The 17284-nt window shown below is 39.3% G+C and overlaps 1 protein-coding gene across 2 annotated transcripts in view; it reads left to right on the plus strand.

The window, feature by feature from the left end:
* syt7b (synaptotagmin VIIb) overlaps positions 1–14097 on the plus strand; it is a 112877-nt gene extending 98780 nt beyond the window's left edge. For both annotated transcript variants that reach the window (XM_074666435.1, XM_074666437.1), the window contains 6 exons: positions 3487–3610; positions 8244–8511; positions 8615–8784; positions 9129–9243; positions 9436–9635; positions 11584–14097. In XM_074666435.1, coding sequence (XP_074522536.1) covers positions 3487–3610; positions 8244–8511; positions 8615–8784; positions 9129–9243; positions 9436–9635; positions 11584–11688 — 982 coding nt within the window. In that variant the 3' untranslated portion in view covers positions 11689–14097. The remainder of the gene's footprint in view (positions 1–3486; positions 3611–8243; positions 8512–8614; positions 8785–9128; positions 9244–9435; positions 9636–11583) is intronic.
* The last annotated feature ends 3187 nt before the right edge of the window (positions 14098–17284 follow it).

The raw sequence follows: 17284 nt of genomic DNA on the forward strand, positions 1-17284 counted from the left end.
AGTACCTTTTTCTGATCTCCATCTGCTCTTACCTCTGTGTTTTCACTCTGTTTTTTCTCCTGTGTCATCTCTGTCACAGCAATAGGTACTCATTAGCCCGGTCTGACGTGTTGTATTATATGAACAAGGCACAATTTTACACTTTAATTACCCCTGCATTTTCTTTTCTTTGTCTTTTTGTTCCAGTTACATACTTTCATTTTTTCACTGTAATGTGACACAGTGTATGAAGTGGCAGGTGGTGAAGAACAAAGTTTCTCCACAGGAGCATGTCAAGCCTGAGGGTTTGTTAAGCCATAATTATCCTGAAAAATAACAAGAAACAGTTTCAAAATGACTGTCTGTACCAGTAGGTTTACTTCATCCAGAAGTGTTCAAAGCATAAAAATATATGCCTGTTTATAGTTCGACAAATACTTTAAATACACATGAACACTTAAACATCATACTGCATGTGGCCGATCATTTGTTCTATCTCTTGCCAAAAAAAGACAAAAAAGACTGATACTACTCTCGTTTAGTGGAGCAGATATAAAGTCACTGCCAGAATTCAGACTGGAAACAGTACAGAAACAGCAGGTGCTGGGAAAACAGTGGAGCTCAAAAATGCTTTGTAAGCCAAAACTTGTCACTTAAACACTTAAGCTTTGTACAAATTTCAAATTTTATTAAAAAAAAGCACATAAAAGTGTTAACTGATGAGCTTAGAGCTGCTAGATTCTGTTACCTTTAGACTGAGCCAGGCTTTCTGTTTCAATGTTTTCTGATTGTCATGCTAAGTGAGGGATAATGTGGGGGTTAGGTAAAATCACTGGTGAGAAAAACCCAGATTCAAAGTGGAGCAGAAACAAAATCTTTATTTGAGGGTGATTTATTGATTCTGAAATGATTTATTTGTACAGCTGAGTAGATTGTCCCATTGATGCCATTGATGCCAGTGTTAATTTAAGAACAGTCTGACTCCAGCTGCTACAACTGACACTTTTGGTCCTACCCCTGTTATGATCTGATTATACATGCTAATGTGAGACCTAAGTATTCAGATCAGTCTGTTCGCATTAATTGGAGGGTTCTGCAAAGGTACACATACTTGAACCTTCACTGTCTGTATTGTATTTATGTATGCTCCTTAGCCCCAACACATTCTCAGTGGATGTCTGTCTTAAATAAGTCTGGTTCTGCTCAAGGTTCCTGCCTGTTAACAGGGAAAATTTTCCTCGCCATTGCAAAATAATGTAAACGTGCTCTGCTCATGGTGGGTTAACATGAGTTAACTTAGACTCTTTAACTTTGCTAATGATTTAACACAAGGACTTCTTACTACACAATTGAATATATGAATGAATGAATGAATGAATGAAAGTTTTTTTTTGAAAATGTAGAAGAATAACACTAAGAAAAAAGACAGCAAAACAAAAGAAAAAAAAGAAATTGTAAATCCCTAATTCACCATCTTTTACATTTTCCTAAAGGAGTGGAAAGAAGTTCATATTATTAACTTCCACCCCCTCTCCAGTTGTAGTTAAGTACCATACAGTAAGCCAACCTTCCATGTATCTATATGTATCTATATGTATCTATATGTATGTGTGTGTGTGTGTGTGTGTGTGTGTGTGTGTGTGTATATATATATATATATATATATATATATGTATATATATATATATATATATATATATATATATATATATATGTATATATATATATATATATGTATATATATATATATATATACACACACACACACACAGAGATAAATACACATAGACATACACACATATTCATTTTATATAGAAACGTGTATACCCCAACATACTTAAATACATGTATATATACACACATACACATAAGCAACCCCAGTGGACAGACAGCTTTGTCATTTAGGATCTCGAGCTTTCCTGCCCTGACACAGTGGTTATTAAATCCCATCCTCCAACCTATATTTTGTGAATATCACGTCTTTATATTTCCTTTTAAAGTTATAGACATGACTGCATTGTTGTAGCTCTACAGACAGACTGTTTCAAAGTTTCGCCCCACAGATTGCTGCTGAAAAGGTTTAGGTAGTGGTGCGTACAGCAGATGTTTTGAAATTTATCTCTCTTTTTGGACTTAACCCTTCCCCATGTCTCCTAAACAGGTTTTGATTATTTGCGGATAATAAGTGGGATTTGGCCTTAAACATGATTACTGCAGTTTGGTATTTCACAATATTTGAAAATTTAAGTAGCCTTGCCTGTAGAAATAATGGGTTAGTGGGGTCCAGGTATCTGACTTGATGAATAATTCTTATGGCTCGTTTTTGGAGTATGGATTATGAATGCAGTGAGCATTTGTCCGTGTTGCCCCAAACCTCAGCACAGTAACTTAAATATGGTAAAACCAGAGAACAGTACAGTAAATTAGGTCATTAGCCTGCTTACTTCTCATGATTAATTTTGAAATTAATATTTCCACTGATGGTAACATTATTCAAGCTGAGCAGGGCCATTGACAGGCTTTGCAGTTGACAAACATATATGACCAACATCCCAACTTTTAATGTTACTGTGTTATCACCACCGATCATGGTTGAAGTAATATTATGTCTATGTAATCAGCTGTTTATAGATGCTCTGTTGCTGTGGCCTGGATTGCAGGACAGTGCCCTGGACTGTCTTTATGCCTTCATTTATCCCACACATTGATTTGGTATGATGTGATCAGATTGTTTCTTGTGTTGCTTTTGCTGTTGAGAATTATTTACCATTATTAGGGAGTCCATAGTCCAGAACATACAGACGAATACAAGGTTCTCATGCTCTGAGCAAGACAGGAACAAGCATTTTACTTACAGATTGTATCGTTTCAGTGTGCTTTGAAAGGTTTTTCCATAAGCAGATAAAGACCATAATGACAAAACCTTCTTAATGAAAGTACAACCATTGTGAAGGAAGAAAGAATGGCACCAGGTACAGAAGAAGAAATATGTGGGTGTTTTTGAAGGTCAGCAGTGTTGTATTTTCCACTGATTCAGTTCTAACATTAATGAATGCAAAATATAACTACTCTGTGTTTCTGAATGTCTTCTGTTACACAACCCTCACCCTGCTGGTTCTAGAGGTGCCTTAATGATCTCCTACACTGGCATTTTCTGGGGAAGGTTTCCACAATATTTTTTAAACTTGGCTGCTCCCATATAGCAACAAGAGAATTTTCAACACATTTTAATCTTTTTATTTGAGGCCCCAAATAAATGAAAAGGGGTCATTATAGAATCAAAAGGCAAACCCTGCAACTGCTTTTCCAGGACAACTGGGATTTTTTTGTTTGTTTTTTTTGTTTGTTTGTTTGTTTGGTTTTTTTTTTAGATAGGTAAGGGTGGTTGTTTACTGTAAGATGGAGCTACCTGTTTTTACAAACTATAAAAGATAAACAGACTAGAAATATATGCTACAAGACATGTTGATGTGAATCTGTGTTTCTGTATTTTCATTCATTTAATAGGACTCCAGGTAACAAACCAGGCAGCAGCCCCAGGGGTCAGACCCCAGACGAGACCGGACGTCGCCACAATGGAAACACCTCTGTCTCTGACCTGGCTAACTCTGTCACCAGCGATATGCTCATGGTAACACACGCTAACATCACAGTATATCACAATTTATTGAGACACCACTCACTTACTCATGCATGGTCCATTTGTTCCCAGCTTTGCTAAATCTATATTTAGAAGAGGGCTGCTGTCAGCCTGGACTTTTAAATCATAATAAATGAGATGTCAGACAGACTCATATGGCCTTCTAGATCATTTTTTATGCTCTAAGATAAAGGTAACAGCTGACCTTTAGATAAGTAAGTGAAAGAAAACCTAGAAATAATCTATAACTTACTGTTTCAAAGTATTCTTTAAGTTTCTGTCATTTAAGTCCCTGCAAGGCCTGATCGTAATCCGAAACTGAAAATGAGATTATCAGCACCAAAACAGGTTTTTACCAAATGTTATTTCTCAGCCTCCTGTTTGGGTTGTCCTGGGTTGGTATGTCAAAGTTTCTATGACAACACCAAGCTGGTGATCGAAGTTTTTACAAATGGCAGACACAGGAGTGGGACTTGCAAAAAGAAAAAGTACAGAAGAGCAGAAGAAAGCTGAACAGGAGAGTGATAGAGCACAGGCTAAAGGCTAAGACATGTGCTAAGTTGTTTGTAAAAATGTGTTTCCCAAACAACATGCAGCAGTTACACTGCAGTGGTCTGTTTAAACTTGAGGGTCTATCCATAAAATTAAGAGTGATGTTATGTTGGCTCTGCTCGGTGAGGTTGGAGTTGGTAGATGTGCTCTGATAGGAGATAACCAGGATTTATTCACATTATGAGTTACTAGATAGCTACTAAACTACGCTACAAACTGAGTTCAAACAGTAGCACTACCTAACTACAAATCAATACATTACCTCATCAGGTTGTATCCACTTAAATGTTGTCTTGAACAAAGAAAATTGGTGTTCAAAAGAAGATCTGCTCTCGATTTATCAGCTTCAAAACAAACACATGCCTTGGTAAGACTCACATCCTCACAACAGTGGGTGCAAGTGCTCATGGGAAACAGAGTCTATATGCCAGACAAAACAGTAGCCTTTCCAGATAGTCCTTGACCAAGTGGGAATGACGCTGATGCAGTGTTAAAAACTGTTGTTCATTTTGCGTCCCCTTGAGGCCAGATCTGGAAGTTTAGGACACCATGTACACCAATTCAAAAAAAGACAAATTTACAGCAAAACAAAAAGTATTTTCATCCTGTTTGAAAAAAATGACTTTATTCTGAATAGCTTATTTTTATTTGTGAATTAGCATAGCCTACAACTCTGTAGTTTCAAAGGTATAAAAAATGTGATTCCCTAATCAGACAGGGACACACACTGTAGCCCCACCACACACACACACACACACACACACACACACACACACACACACACACACACACACACACACACACACACACACACACACACACACACGCACACACACGCCTTTTCCTTACACTTCCTCAACCAGAGTTAGGTTTAGTTCAACCTTTTCAATAAGGCATCCTACAAAGACAGACTTGAAAACTCAGCCTAATAAACAAACGAGTGATGTCATGGAGACTACATCCATGAGAATTATACAGTCCATGGTCTTGACACACCACTGACTGACTGACTGAATTGTACTTTCTTCCTCTCTTTGGCATGATTTGAGGCAAATTGGACTGTGGATTGAGTTTGCGCTTTGCTGACATTGAGTTTTGGAGCTCTGTGGCAAGGTGACAAAAACTACAATAGTGATGGAAACTGCTGTCACTGTAGTTCAAATGAGTCACCTGTATTGTAACGGGTATTTTGCCTCAAAGTGTTAAGTATTATAATTCAGTCTTAGAATTTTTCTGCTGAGATGTGCGAACATTTCTTCACATTTAAACAAGTTTTTTGGAAGAGAGAAGTGTTCAAATTTGTCAGAAACTTTGGAAAAATACTGGAATTATAACTGAGAGAAAGGATGGCCAATGCTTGAAAACAAAACCAAAGTTGTGATAAAGTAGACTTAACATTACAGTCATTTTGCTTGAGGTGCTTCCATGTATTTGTATACCGCCCACTGAAAATAATACACTGTTGTTTCTGGAGGAGAGAGTGAGAAAAGAAAGCCCACACACTTTGGTTTATTTGACCAAAGTTTGATGAAAAGTTTTTAAAATCTCTCATTACTCAGGAAGGTCTTCATCCCAGTAAGCTCACCCACCTGTCGATCAGCACTAGTTATTGCTGCACAGTCATCTTCACCCTGAAGTGAGACACTGGGAGGGGCGTGGATGTGTGCCTTATTCAGCGGGGTTGGATAATTAGCTGCTGGGAACACGCAATGCTGTGGGTGCAGAGGGAGAATGTGGCAGAAATGGGTATGAGCAGGTTGTAATTATGTGGCTCTCGCAGTGTGTCTGAAGGATTCACTGTGGTGGGGCTGCCTAATGATAATACTCATTCAGGGTAGTTTCACTAAAGGCATCTATACAATATTACACAACCCTCCTTTCACCCCCAGAATACCTATCCAGCATTTTAAGCCACTTGTGCTGCTGTAGAAAAAGCAATGGCAGACTAAGTTCCATAGATTGAACAAAAAGGATGCTGGGTAATGACTCTGGATGTCAGAGTACATGTACATCAAAGCTCTCCAGCAGCTCAGGTGATAGGAGCTGGGGGTGGATGGATGGCGGATGCGTAGGCATCACATCGTTATGGCACATACTTAGACACTGCTTTCACGTATGTGATACTCACGAAGCCATTCATTGTTGTGTGTGAATGTTCTCACATCTTTTTCTGCACACATTTAAAGACTTATTGAGTTTTTTTGCTGCACAACTTAACTTTTTTTGTGTGTCTGCTTCCCATGACTTGATTCTTTAAGTCTTTCTGTTAGAGCCACACCAAACCAGGTCAGTCATTTGTGAGAAAAAAGAAGATGAATATGTAAAAAAATAAAAAATAAACAGTGTGTCTATGGATGCTTCACTTTTAAAATAGAGATTAAAAAAAATAATGATTATCACAAAAAAATTGAGGCCCAATAGCTTTTGGCAAACACTGAATAGATAAGAGTAAATGGTGTATTTGTTGGCCACTATTTTAAAGTGTGGGTTGAAAAATGCTGGGTATACACAGCAGCAGGGGACTGTATGAAGGAATAAAGAGCTACACCATTTAAAAAAAAAAACGTCAGGCAGTGCAAAATATTGCTGATATTTATGCTTTAATCTTTTTAGATGATAGTAATTGTCAGTATAAATGAGGGATACCCCTTATCAAGTGGGTTCTGGTGTTTTTAATGGTTTTGTGAACAATTTAAGTTAAACACTTTCACTAGGTGTTGTACTCATTTAAAATACCTGACAAAATTTTTGTGCTACCGTAATTTGCATCTACAGCAAGTTGGCTGATAAGGTTTCAGAAATAACAATGAAGAGGGAAGTTTAGAACTTGAATAAAAACCAAGGACTGTGGGAAAAAAAAAAGCGAGGGCACCCAATGCACAAAATAGGGAAAAGCAATTTAGGCCAGCTTTTGGGTGGAGGGCTGCATAATGAAAAGTGATCATATTCAGCATAGAGAATAAGGCTGAGCAGCACCATCAGAAATATGCTGGAGAATACTGAATTGGATATTAAATTCCTGGAACTGCTCCTTGAGTAATGCCTCCAGCTCTTGGCCAATCAGATAACATTTTTTTAAACTGGCTTTCTCTACCTCCCTCAAGGCCACGCCACCATCAGTCAGAGGGTCTGTCTACCAGCAGATAATCGGGTTCTCATCGCCACACGGCCATGGACACTCTCTGTCTTTATCACACTATAGCATTATGCTATTGTCGGTCTGTGGCTGTGCCTTTAATGCAAAAGTGAACAATTAGTGCCCCAGTCTGATTGAAATCCACAATAATTGTTCTATGTTTTGTCTCCTGGCTGCTTGTGGAAAGTGTTTCTCTGTGCAACATCCTGTAAATACATCTAAGAGTGTGCACCATTTGTCTGCAGTGTTTTGTTTACCCTTCCACTGCTTGTCTCACATACCAGGACATTTCACAAATCCAACAGAAAACCACCTGTGTCCAGACTCAGGCCCTCTTTTACTCATTCACTGCAATGTTATACAATAGACCCTCTGTAGTTTATTCTATAGAGAGCAAACACAGTCTGCTGATGAGCACTTTGCGATGGCGCTAAAAGCTCCTGAGCTCTGAACAAGTGAGTAAGCAGGTCTTGACTCTACTTTGCTTTGTCAACAGCTTCATGGTCATTTTAAGGATTCAGTTTGTTGTGTTGTCTGTTATGTTGTACACTTAGTGTTTTTCCTCCTCATCCAGCTGTATTAAAGAGGGGGCTATAATTGTGTGCTATATAGTTCAGCGGAACCACCAACTAAAGAAATCTTTAAATTGATTTGCTCCTAGTGTGTGCTTCTCACAGGGAAAAGTGCTTGAAGGAAAAAAAATAATCACAATTAAAATCTAATTTGGTGTAATAATGTGTTTCAATAACGTTTGTGACCTTTTCTTTATTGGTTTCTTCTACTGAAGATAGGTTCTCAAAACTTTATGCCTGTTTTTAGAACAGAGTAATGAAGCAGTAACACAGGCAAATGCTACTTCCACTAGTGTTTTGCTTAAATGTTTCACAAACCCATTGTGAAGTTAAAAAAAATAATTGTCCCCCCCGTATCATTCAGTTGTCTCCAGGTTCAGAGGAGGAAGAACATGAGGGTCCAGTGTGCGAGAAACTTGGTCGTATCCAGTTCAGTGTTGGATACAGTTTTCAGGACTCCACCCTTACTGTAAAAATCCTCAAGGGCCAGGATTTACCTGCAAAGGACTTTTCCGGCACATCTGATCCATTTGTCAAACTGTACCTGCTGCCAGACAAGAAGCACAAACTGGAGACCAAAGTCAAGAGGAAGAACCTGAATCCCCACTGGAACGAGACCTTCCTGTTTGAAGGTAACTCATAGCTTAAATGTGAATTTGACTGTATCAACGTCATTTTTGTCCATGTGCAGCAGTGTGACAAACTGAGACGGTTTCCTTCTTATTTCACACCCAGGGTTCCCCTATGAGAAAGTGGTCCAGAGAACTTTGTACCTGCAGGTCCTCGACTATGACCGCTTCAGCAGAAATGACCCCATAGGAGAGGTTTCCATCCCCCTCAACAAACTGGACCTGGCCAACATGCAGACTTTCTGGAAGGAGCTGAAACCATGTAGCGATGGCAGCGTGAGTAGAAAGAAAAAAGGGGGGAGGGATGGGAAGGAAAGGAAAGGGAAGAAGGAGGTGGAGGAGGGAAGAAGAGGGGAGGAGGGGAAGGAGAGGACGGGACAGAATGTAATGGGTGATGTCATTCCTGGCTGGCGTGATGCTCCCGGGGGAGCTGTGGCAGCGTGCTGGTGGGAGAAGAGATAGAAGGGGAATATGGAGAGGCTGACAGGTAGACGATGAGAACACAGACAGCCAGAGGAGAAAAAACAGAAACACACAGGAAGCAGCAGAGGGGCAAACAATGTGAAAAGGCAATAAAAAAGTAAACAAGCGGCTGTTATGGTTGTGTATAATTTTTGCAGGGGAGTCGAGGGGATCTGCTGGTGTCTCTGTGCTACAACCCCACAGCCAACACCATCACTGTGAGCATCATCAAAGCCCGCAACCTCAAAGCCATGGACATCGGAGGCACTTCTGGTATAATAAATGCTCCTTCATCTTGCATGTCCTTTTATTTTTGCCTTCTACATCAGGGCTGCTGCAAAAAACACAACAAAATGGGATTTTGTTCACTGCAAAAGAATATATAATCCATGATAGCACACAAACCAAGACTAGATTCATCAGGAAGAGATTTTGCAAACTGACATACTCCCTTCTCCCACATAGACCCCTATGTAAAAGTGTGGTTGATGCACAAGGACAAGCGGGTGGAGAAGAAGAAGACAGTGGTAATGAAGCGCTGTCTCAACCCCGTCTTCAACGAGTCCTTCCCCTTTGACGTGCCTGCCCACGTGCTGAGGGAGACCACCATAATTATCACCGTCATGGACAAGGACAGGCTCAGTCGCAATGATGTCATTGGAAAGGTATCTCCGTCCTTCTTCCTTGCCTCTTCCTTCCTCCTATCCTCTTCTTCTCCTCTTCTCCTCCTTCTTTTTCTTCTCTTCTTCTGTGGGTTTCTGACTCTGTGACAGACAGTCAGCAGCTGATCACTGAGCCAGTCTCTACTGACCCCTGCTGGAAAATGCAGGCCACTCTTTCTAACTGGTAGTATATAAATAAATATACAACCAACAATCAAAAGAAAAAACAATCTGATTTCTTTTATTTAGACTGACAATAATGACCAATGCATGGCACAGCAGATACATAAACAAACTGGATGTAAAAAATTCAGTCCTATTATAACTTGAAAGGTTTTTGTTGTTTTTTTTTACGTCAGTGAAAGACCCATTCATGGCCAAACTTATTTGTTTTATGTTTCCATGTGAATGACAATCTTTTCTTTAAGAAAAACACATTCAATGCTCCAGGAGACAACTGTCGTGTCCAAATTTCTCAAATATCCATGTACAAATCAGAGCTAATAGAGGCAAATAAACCTTAGGTATTATATTGGTTTCCTAGACAAAGGGTCTATTATTTCCAGTAGATCTGGAGTACTTGTGCTCATCTTTACGTTGGCAGGTCTATCCTGAATGTCTCACACCTGTGCCAGGAAACTGTCATAGTTTTGACCATGAAGATCTGAGAATCTCTCCTCGGTGTTTGACAGGAACTAACATTTGTAGCACAGCGTCAACAGGTTGAAGTAAAATCTGCTACGCTTCTTCTTGCAGATTGATTTGACGTAATAAGTGTAATTGGGTTGTCTGGATTCAGTTTTCACATTTTAAGGTTTTTCCCAATAAGAATCAAAAATTTTACACAGTTAGGTAAATAACAGGAAAACCAGGTAGTAATGCTTTCTTATATTTGGGTATGTATTTTTAAGAGTTAACTTTGCCATCTTGAGTTGATTGCTCGCTTTCTGACTGATCTTCTCTGAAAGAGCCACTCCCCTCACTGTCTGTGTGATTAACAGAGTCAAGGCAGCGCCAGCTCAGCTTTCAATCAGAATAAATTGAGCTTGCAAATTACAAACTTTCTTTGCTTCTATTATAACATTGCCAAATTGAATTCCTGTCAGGGAAATAATTAGAAATGTACAAATCCCTTAATTAGAGTAGTAGTTTTTTATGTTTCTAACGTTGCTGTATTCCATCTTTATTGGTTTTTACCCCACTGCTGAATCCTCTATTAGCACTAAACCCCACTCTGACTACAGGAGCCCCCTGTCCTTGTGCATACAGGCTTAATTTCTTAACTTAACCAATTTTCCACACCTTTGTGAGTATGGATAGATACCAAACTGGAGAACAGCGCTCACACAGAATCTATTACTGTATTATTTCTTTTGTATCTTAAATACCTAAAATCCTAAAGCTCCACTGAAACCCACACTCAAGCAGACTCTCAAGAATAATCTCTAATCTGAGCTATTGTGTTCTCTGACATTTGTACAGACTCACAACAATTGCAGGTGCTTTACTGTCTATTCTAACCATATAAATTATCTGCTCACACACAAGCACACACACATACACACACCAGTTATTGAATTTTCCCATAATACCACATTCATGGATAACATGTCTGATTGGAGGACATGAGCAGTGTTCCCTGTGACATGTACGGATCCAGATTTCTTTCTACTTAGTGTCTGATCTTCATTACTGTCAGTATTAGCCTTCTCATAGTGTTACAGCAAGTGAAATCTCCTCTTCTTAAGGCTTTTTTTCTGCCCTGGATTTTAGTTAAACTCTTATTAGAGTGGCAGGCTTACAGCTGAAAGCGAGGCTAGACTTAAGACTCAGTGATTTTTTTTTTCTTAATACCCCACAGTTTTTTGGGAGGGGAAGCTCTCCACAAATAACATCGACCCCTGTGTGACATTACAAGAGATGCACTGCTACTCTTCTGTTTTTCTCACAGATTTATCTTTCCTGGAAGAGTGGCCCTGCGGAGGTAAAACACTGGAAAGACATGATGGGTCGCCCTCGTAATGCTGTGGCCCAGTGGCATGCTCTGAAAGCCTGAGGAACCAGCTACCCACCTGCCTAAAGGGTTTCCCACCCCAAAATTCAGCATCACCCTGCCCTCAGCACATATCCCCTCTCCCCTCTAACTGCAGTCTTTGGCTGCAGATAATATGTGTCATCTCTTTGTTCTCAGGCCTCTTTGATATCCCCACTGTCAGTCCTTGTGACACCATCCTTACATTTCACCGTTGTCAAGCACTGATTCCCACCTGACCCCTCCTTTCATCCCTTAAATGTCTTTGATGTCCTCACTTCTTATTCTCTCATTCTCCTTTTTAAGGTGTCCCTCAGTCTGTCCTCCACCTTGTCTAAAGCACCTAGTATTTAACATCAGCAGCACCTCTTGCCACCCACAAAAATCAAACTACCAACCAAAAATGGATCAAACCGATGATCCCCTGTGGCGGCATGATGGGCAGCGTTCAAACCTGTGACCTTCACAACCTTTTATGTTCTGGGAATCTTCAACTCCTCTGTCACTTCTTCTGCAACTACCTGAACAATTCAGTGAATCAGACACAAGCAAAGGAAGAGAAAGAGGTTGTATTTAAAATGGAATCATGCTGGAGTTGGCCTCAGCCATTAAATTCATCAATGGTTTCCACTTTTCACTCTTTCTCTGGCACCACTGTAATAATTCTGCCCTGGCTGGACCCCTTTGTTGTCTGTTCGTGCTGTGGGTGATGTGCTGTAACCCAAAATGAAGTTGTTCCACAACAAAAAAAAAAGGATATGAACATGAACACTTAAAGCTGGTCCCATAGGGCAAGTGTCAAAAAATGTTCCAAATTCTTTTTGGAAAAGAAATCCCAATGGACAGAAAAAGATTGAAAATATATATGTTTTTGGGTTTTTTTCCAAAAGAAAACAGAAATAATCTGTTCTTCCAGACAGAAAATAAGCAAAAAGCCAGCTTCCAGCAGAGTGGAAGTGTGGGTTTATGACCGTGTGTGAGTGTGTGAATGAGGAAGTTTGTTGGATAAAGCTAAACTAGAAGTATTGTTAAAAGTGGATTTCCCATGCTAACTTAAAATGAGGTATTTATTATTATAAGCTGGAGAGGTTGCGAGGTCACTAACATCAAACTGTAAACTGTAAACTGTTATCTGCTGACCACTGGTGGTTTGGAGTCAGGCTAACAGCTTTCCTTCAATCCCTAAATTCTCTGCTGCTGTATGCAAATACAACGCAGATGAAAGGGATTTCATTGTGGTGCAAGCTGCATTTGAAATTGCTTTTGAAAGATTCAACTGCAGCTTGTTTTTCCAGAAACAATGCCATGGTTAATCAGATAATCCACAAGCCCCTCAGTGAATGGTTTTCATTATGAATTCATTTTGAGAGAAAAAAAAACAGCTGGCAACAACATCTGGCCTCAACAACATCAATTATTTGATCTCTAAAACAACATTTACCTCTATCACATCACAGAGGTGGAACAGGTCTCAGCGGCATTTTAAAAAAAAAATATGCACAGCAATATGTTACTAGAGGCATTTTGTTTTTGTGATAAGAAAATAATCTTCACTTTACGTCCCCCTCACAAGCTCTTTACTGCCTTTTAGCTTTCTTCAACATTAATGGTTTTTCTCAACAGAGGATGTTTCTCAGTTGTGTCTAAGGCCACATCATGGTGAACATAAGTAATGGGTCCAAAAACTGACCCTTTGCTGCAGAGGAAAAATATGAAACAGCACAGCACTGCCCTGTTAGAGGATTTTTATTTTTCTGCTACAGTGTCATGTGCAGTTAAGAGTAGAAATATATAAAGTGGACCTTGACATTTATTCTCACAATATTTTGTGAGTTGACTAAAAATGCATGAATGCGGGTAGTTAAATGCTACAGATGGTATTATGTTAGTAAGACCTGATCATGTTACTATTGTTATAACATGCGTGTCCGTCTGTGGTGTTACTCTGTTCATTACACTTGGATTTGTTGTCAGAGCAGCATAGACCTTATTTTCCTTTCTACCAAACACTTGGTCCAAGGATTGTTTTTGTTGTTCTGGAAGTTGTCTTTGCACCATCCAGTTGTTTGCTTCACTGCCTGAATCTGGCCTCCCCCGAGCCTCTTACAGATATGTGCCGACCAGATGAGTGGAAACAAGTTTGAGTAATAACACTTGGTTAGTTGGGAGGGTCTTTTTACATTCCACTGTTTGTTTTGTCTGCTGGACGTGTGTTTGTGTCTGCATCTGTATGTTGGTATGTATGTCTGCACTGTGTGGAGTGTCAGTATTCAAAGTTCAGTTGGTGTGCTTGTGTTTTCTGTGAGTCTCTCTCTCTGTGTATATATCTGCACTGAGTTCTATTTTGCCAGTTTAATACAGAACAACATTGTTTACTGTTTTTATTCTGTATGAAATGATCCAGATGTACAAAGAAATCAGTTTTTTTTTAAAGAGCTGTCACTTCTTTAAAATTCACTGCACTTGTTGACGCTGATGCTGGAACAAACCTCTCTTAATAGCAGGGTTATTTTCCTCATGAGTGGCTTAAAAGGGTTTTTGGTTTGGGAGGCAAATCTGTTATACATGAGCTGAGAGCCAAGGTGAAAGAAAAAAACCTCTGATAAAACCAGTCTACTTTTGCATAATACAACAGATTTTTAGTTGAAACGGAAGCAGCTACCCACATTTTCTCCATTCTGTCCTTCTAATCTAGTCTGATATATGATTCACCAAGACCAGAAAAAATGAAGGGTGGCACCTTAAAATCTCAGCTGACGTATCCCTAAAACTCCCCCGTTGTGCACACATGCTTTCTGGCACTAAGTGTTCTGTGTGTGCCTTATGAACCCTGCCACGCCTCACTTTCACCATATGCGCTCCCTCTCTCCAAGTGTCAGGGAGGGGGGAGGAGAAAAAAGGTGAGACAAGAGGTAATCATCACCTCTTTGCATCACTGTTAGCTACATCTCAGGTCAGAGCATCAGAGCGTCCCAAAATAACCAGGAACACAGTGTGTCCTGTCAGCCCTGTGTGTTAAACAAGGCATTACATTCCAAAGGCTTAGTGAAAAGTCACTAGAATCAATGCAGATTTAGCCGAAGTTGAATAATAGTCAGGGGTTTTGTGTGTTTCAGTTTTAAGAAATCGAGCTAGATATGTCCGCCCACACTCCTCACAAGCCAAATGCCATACACTGGTACATCTTACCGGACACGCTCGCATTTCTGATTTTGGGCATTCTCTTTTGGGGTTACAGCTTGAGACAAAGAGAGGTTTACCAGCAACATTTTAATTAATATACTGTACAAATGATCGTGAAGTGTCCTGTATGAAAAAAGAAAAAAGTCATCAGTATTTACTGGGGTTGTTGATATCTGTCTGTCCTTGGTATCTCTCAGCCCCCCTCTCACTTCCTCTTCTCTTTGTAGTTACACATCCGTGGGGTGCACAATGTGAAATATCAACCATTTATTTTTTGAAATCTGTACAGTGTATATATCAAAAATATAAATGTGTATATAAAACAAAGAAACTGCTGGTATTGTTATGAATTTTTCATCAGCTTGTTTTCATTGTTTCTGTAAGTCATAGTTGTGTATTTGTTTCTACACAAATGTGTTTAAGGCAGTAGTCATGTTTTTTGTTCAGAGTTTATGCATTATAAAAAGAAATCTAACTTTTAAGTAATAATGCTGCAATTTAAACACGACTGGAAATAAAGCACATTGGCAAGTATCACAAGAAAAATAAAGAGTCGAAGAAAAGAAAGTGATAGTCTGGCAGAGAAGGCGGCTTTGGACCCAGTTTTTATACCTTATATGTGATATTTCTTGATAGCGGTGCGTAAAACAATCTACCCAATATCAAGATATCACAAACTAGAGAGGGTCAGAAACTCTGTTTGATGACAAATACAGATTTTTCATAACCTTATAAGTCTTTTATAAACGATCCCTAATCAGTGAAGAAATCAGTAACAGCCAGAGAAGCAACAAATATCAATTATCTTCTAAAATGTAGATAAAAAAAACATCAACTTGACTTGTGTACTCGGGTAAAAATAAAGAAGTTTCTTCCAATGCTGCACAAAAAAGTGATGCAAACTAAAGTCTAAACTCCAAGACATTGAATGCAACTCTGTTACAAATTTTCAAGACAGCTTCAGCTGACTTACTTTTGGTCAGGGTTTAATTTAATTTTGAGTAAGGATATTATCAAGTTCTTTTATAGAAGATTAATTACAAATACAGAGACAAACTCATAAAGCCAGATGTAATATAGACACACTGCTGGAAATACAGGGACATATTTGCTCCTTATTATTAATTTTTCTCTTCCAGTTCAGGCAGAAAAGAGCTCATGACTGAAAGTAAATTAAAAATATTTTTAGAAATAGCTGCTGATCCAAGAAATTAAGGAAATTGTCAACTTCTCCTCCTACGCACTGCGCATCTCTGCATCTTTGACATTAGATAACATCTAAGAAAAAAAACCATGATTTGTGTTATGAAAGGCTGTCTAATTTATCAACTTATCTAACATCCTTAAAGTTAAACCTGGCAGAAGAATCCTTCTACACAGGGAGAAGCTTCCCTCTGCACTCCTCTGCTCACGACTCTCCAGGAGACATGTGAAGACAAGATGAAGGCAGGGGATGCTGATGGTGTTGGTGGCGGAGGAGAGAAGAAACAAGAGAGAACATGAGATTGAAATTCCAGGGGAGCGGAGGGTGACGGCACGTAAGAGGATAAAACAGAGAGCTGTCACGACACAGGAAGCAGCAGTGGAGGATGACAGGAGCGCAGGGCTACAGATAGGCACAGTGGGTGTGCGTGGGCAACTGATGAAAACACACTCCAAACAAGCCTCAGAGAAAGAGGGATGGGAATTTTGCTCCCCCTGCACGTGGGATCTACAGGTGGCTTTTATTTTCTTGGCAGGGAATTGTCACAGCCACTGAGAACCAACTGCAATTATTTGCAACCAACTGCAGTACAGGGACATTTAGATATAGCAACTTTCAGTCAAGTCCAGTTTTCCAGCATCCATGCCGGATGCCAAAGATGAGAGATTTATATGGAAAGCCAATTGAATATTTAAGAGAAATTCTTAATATCAAACCTAGGTTTCCTGTACTAGTGAGGTCTCTTGCCGCACTAGTCCACTATTAGAGTGCAGAAAGATTTACAAGTAAATAAGAAGAAGGCAAAAAGTCCTACATGTTAACTAATAAGGTGCAAAATATCTGCAAGTTAACTATTATGATATATTTCATGTCTACTAGTGGGCAGAAAAAAAGTTTACCAGTTAACTAGTAACAGCTTAAATGTCTACCAATGAGCTAGACAGGCATATATGGACCATACGAGCTAACTAGTTAGGATAAAAAGCTTTTATATGATAACCAGTAAGAGCAGAAAGGTTGACTATTTATGCTTGGTATGGCTTGGTAGTGTGACTAGCTCTAGTACTGCAAGTAGCACTCGAGGCACTTATACAACTAGTAGTGCAAGTTGTGTGTGTGTATATATATGTGTATGTATGTGTTTATGTATGTGTGTGCGTGTGTGTATAATCTGCATGCATATCTGTATGTCTATACGCACTACATTCTCTTTGTTACCTGGCTGCTTTTATG

Source organism: Halichoeres trimaculatus, unplaced genomic scaffold, assembly GCF_033239565.1.
Source record: "Halichoeres trimaculatus isolate MK-OKI-2021-1 unplaced genomic scaffold, fHalTri1.1 fHalTri1_scaffold_3, whole genome shotgun sequence".
NCBI lineage: Eukaryota > Metazoa > Chordata > Actinopteri > Labriformes > Labridae > Halichoeres > Halichoeres trimaculatus.